The 3,741-nt window shown below is 43.8% G+C and overlaps 1 protein-coding gene across 1 annotated transcript; it reads right to left on the bottom strand.

Moving 5' to 3' along the window:
- Positions 1-891: 891 nt before the first annotated feature.
- Positions 892-1,354, bottom strand: PHALS_02548 (uncharacterized protein; the record flags this gene model as incomplete). The annotated part of the gene is made up of 2 exons (XM_024716948.1): positions 892-975; positions 1,208-1,354. 2 exons carry the CDS (start codon positions 1,352-1,354, stop codon positions 892-894), a joined length of 231 nt encoding a protein of 76 aa, XP_024582495.1.
- Between the last annotated feature and the right edge of the window lie 2,387 nt (positions 1,355-3,741).

The raw sequence follows: 3,741 nt of genomic DNA, 5'->3' as shown, positions 1-3,741 counted from the left end.
TTCAAAACTACTGAATTATTCTCTTGGTCTTGCTAAAAGAACCGAGCATATATATCATTATCTGTATCTTTTCTAAAATTAAGGGCAGAAAGGCCTTATAAAAATGCATAGTGTGCAATCAGCAGCCCATGTGTCAAACAGACTATGAAATCCCATAACCGGCACCCTTTTCACCAGAAATCATGATGTCTCATCATAATCCTTGCTTTATCTAATACTTTTGTGCTTCACTAAACTTTAAGAAGCATATGTGCCATTGGGTTAGTGTGTATATCCAGTATTATTTTGTTTGAACCCGTTACACCTTCCCACAAAAATAGGGTTCCGAGTCGGAAGAATTTTGTCTCTTTGAGTCAATGCGTAAAAGTGAACGCTCTAGGAGGGATCTCTGTCCCACAGTCTTATCTCTACCGGTGACTGCATATAATTATTATCGGAAGCCCTATTTTAACGTCAACGAGCCATTATAAAATCGGGCGACGACCTGAGAATCATAATCAGTAACGGAAGAGGGATGTACTACATTGAGAGTGGTAATAGTGACTCTCCGAGTCACACCCCGTCATCTCTGCCTACACCGAGAAACTACAATAAAAGCCTCCCTGTCTCCATGAAGTTTTCTAGGAGTGAGGCGTCCTCTAAGCCTCCCTAATCTACGGACAAATTGCGCACTCCGTCTCCCTTCTGCGACGGGATGTAGCACGACATACTGCCGCATGACTCACGACGACGTCCCGCTGGTTGCTAATGAGCTGGGACTAGCCCAGCGAGTCAAGCCGATTTTACCCATCTGCAAGCGCAAGACTCAAAGCAACTGTCGTGAGTGTGGATGTGATTAACCGAAAGCCGCACAGCAAATCCAAAACACGCCAATGTTTGTAGGCCTTCGACTCATACCGAGAGTGGAATGAAGGCTGCAAAAGTCACTTCATCCACACTGTCTAATTCACTGTTCACACTCCTAAGAAGTGTTGCCTGCGCCTTCAGCAGAAGCGGCTAATTGAGTTCTAAAGACCGCATCATGTTATTAGCGCTAGCTAAGCACCGAAGAGTATCTTTCTCATTCATGTACTGAGTGAACAAGTTGCGTCCTCCTTCACGTCTTTCGACTTTTCAAGTCATTCCCGTGAAACGTTTTCCTGGTTTGACGACTAGAATGATCTCTCATCCTTAATTTTGACGTACAAAGTATGTGATAAACGCTCACCACATCAAGCTCTTGCTGCTGTTTATCTCCACAAAACCTTCTTGAAGTACCGCTGGCCAGAATACTGGGCTTAAAGCAAGGCCGGCCCATTTCGCTAGTAAGAGGCGCGATCCCAGTCTCTTCTTTTGAAGAGAAAGCATCACTCATAAACGCCAGCTCAGTGTGGGACCTGGAATTTTATCGGCTTCTCATGGTGGGGTATCCTTTTCATTTCACCAGATGCTTTGGCTCAACTCTGGCAAACCTTTCTGACCTATATTATGTTACCAGGGTGAAAGAACACTATATGTTTATCGAGCAGAGCCAGTGAACAACATCTCTCCTGCGGTTTGCTCTGACGAGCTCTTTCGAACTAGTTGGGCTAGATAAGTTGATGCCAGTACGTCATAGCAGCAAGTCGCCTACCTCTAGAGTCTGGGCGTGCGGTCAATATTGACATATGTCTTTTTCGGATGTGACCTTGCCGCTGCGTAATCGAAAAAATTGACTCGATACTCCAGTAGCGCATCAGAACCGTATCGCGAGTTTGAACTAGAAAGTTCATCAGCTACAGATGTTGTCGGTACATCTTCCACAGAGCGCTGAGTATCCGATTGGCTCGTTAGCCTGAGCCTTCATGCGGCTTCAGTGAGCTCATGCTGAACATACAATGGATTTGCATTACCTTCGGGATATTAAGAGTGTAAAAAAAATTGACTATTGCCACGACCGTTAACTTCTCATTGTTGTTAGGTCACAGCTTAGTTTTATTGAGTCGCTATGTTTGAAGCCTTTGAGCAAAGCTTTTCTAGACAGCAGATTTATGAGCGTTTTGCCTGCCTCTACCATCTACATTTTACTTTTGGCTATTAGCTACGGTGCTGTGCATTCAGCAGAAAACGAACCGCTTCATCGAGGGGAACATTAAATCTGCAACAAAGTGTGATCAGGATAGTCAAATTGTATCGTTCCATCTTGAATATAGTTACTTTGCGGCAGTGCCGACGGAACGTAGGATATAACACTTACAAAGAAGAGTTAGGCCTGTTAAGAGTTACATCAAAATATATCTCAAACTCGTTGAGTGGAAGCATTTCGCCTGGCACTTTGGTCTCCACGCAAGTGCTTTCAAGAATATCCTCTACCCCTAATTAATGGCTCTGTCTAACCAATTGCTGAGATTGGCCAGCATTGAATAAGTGTAGTCAGGTGCCTGGCGCCCAGAACAAAGTGTGCCAAAAAATTGCTGGAAAGCGCAGATATCGATCCGACACACTAGTCAGCGGCAAGCCATGTTTTGACTCTTTCCTTACCAATACATCCTGCTCAAATAAGACAAGAGGTGTCAATTCTTCATGAGCAGATGGTAATTTCGTCAACTTGGCCAAGAGTATGATACAAGGTAAAGCCAACCATGCCGTACTGAATCCCAATCATTCTTTGAGTCAGGGTTTGTACTGTTAAAAAAGCACTATAGTCGCTTTTTTTAGCCCGCACAATTTGCCACTTGCCGTGCGACTTCTAGACGTAGAGGGTCGCCACTTGTGATGAAGATTTCTTTTTCTCGTATTAACCCAGCTTCTTGCGATGCACCAGAAAAGTTTGGTGTATGACACAACTTTGGTTTCAGGCACCATGTTAATATCACGATGCACTTCTTGATCTGGGAGTAACATCCATGGTAGATCTTGCGTCGCCACGTCATTATACTCTCTCATTTAAGGATCTGTATACTTTTTTAGGATTGTCTTGCCACTAATCGAAATTGCTGCTCCGCGAGTGTTATCAACAAAGACTTACTCATAATCGTTAAGAACCTCGGATTCTCCTGCAAAACAATCCGTAACCCATCGGTACTTCTGCCACAAATATCAAAAATTACTCTTCATACTCATCAAGAGCTTCTGCCTGGGGTTGTGAGGGAAGTCTTAAACTACCTGAAATTGCCTTAGCCACTCCACTCACAATAGACTAAATTTGTCGCGATAACCCGCTTAGCATTCCTGCAGTGGGTCTGCCGTAGCTTTGAGCTTTAAGGAAGCGAAAGTTAGGTCACCGACCTCTCGTTCTATACTCAGAACAAGTGTGAGTTTAGCGGATCGCAATCCGCTTACTCCAAGAGTAATTATGGCCTTAACCCAAGGCTAATTAACTCTTCCGCTTAAATTCAAAACTGTCTTTATTTATTTTTATCTGTGGCATAGCTACCTCATTTTAAAAGCATAGATTTTCCTGAATATATATAGTAAAATCTAAATACATGTAGTACTACTGGCTATCCAGCCACGTAACGTATTCTTGTTTGGGTGTGGTCACACCATGCCCATCTGGTGTGACACACACCCCTGATACCAGGATATGTATAACCCCGTTACATTAAGATTAAGAACATTTACAATTCCAATCGATTTTATTGCCTCAACGAGGCTTGCGTGTCCGTTAGACACTGCAACTTGCTTCGTTGGAACAAAACCACTTTCGTCCTTAATGAGCCCGGTGTCAATGACACCGAAGTCTCCAAGTCTCGCTGGTTCCGCAGTGTTCACGGGCAGAGA

The sequence above is a fragment of the Plasmopara halstedii genome (genome assembly GCF_900000015.1).
Source record: "Plasmopara halstedii genome assembly, contig: Scaffold_2061, whole genome shotgun sequence".
Classification (NCBI taxonomy): domain Eukaryota; phylum Oomycota; class Peronosporomycetes; order Peronosporales; family Peronosporaceae; genus Plasmopara; species Plasmopara halstedii.
Note: the sequence above shows the minus strand (reverse complement) of the source record. Positions and strands in the feature narration are given on the sequence as shown.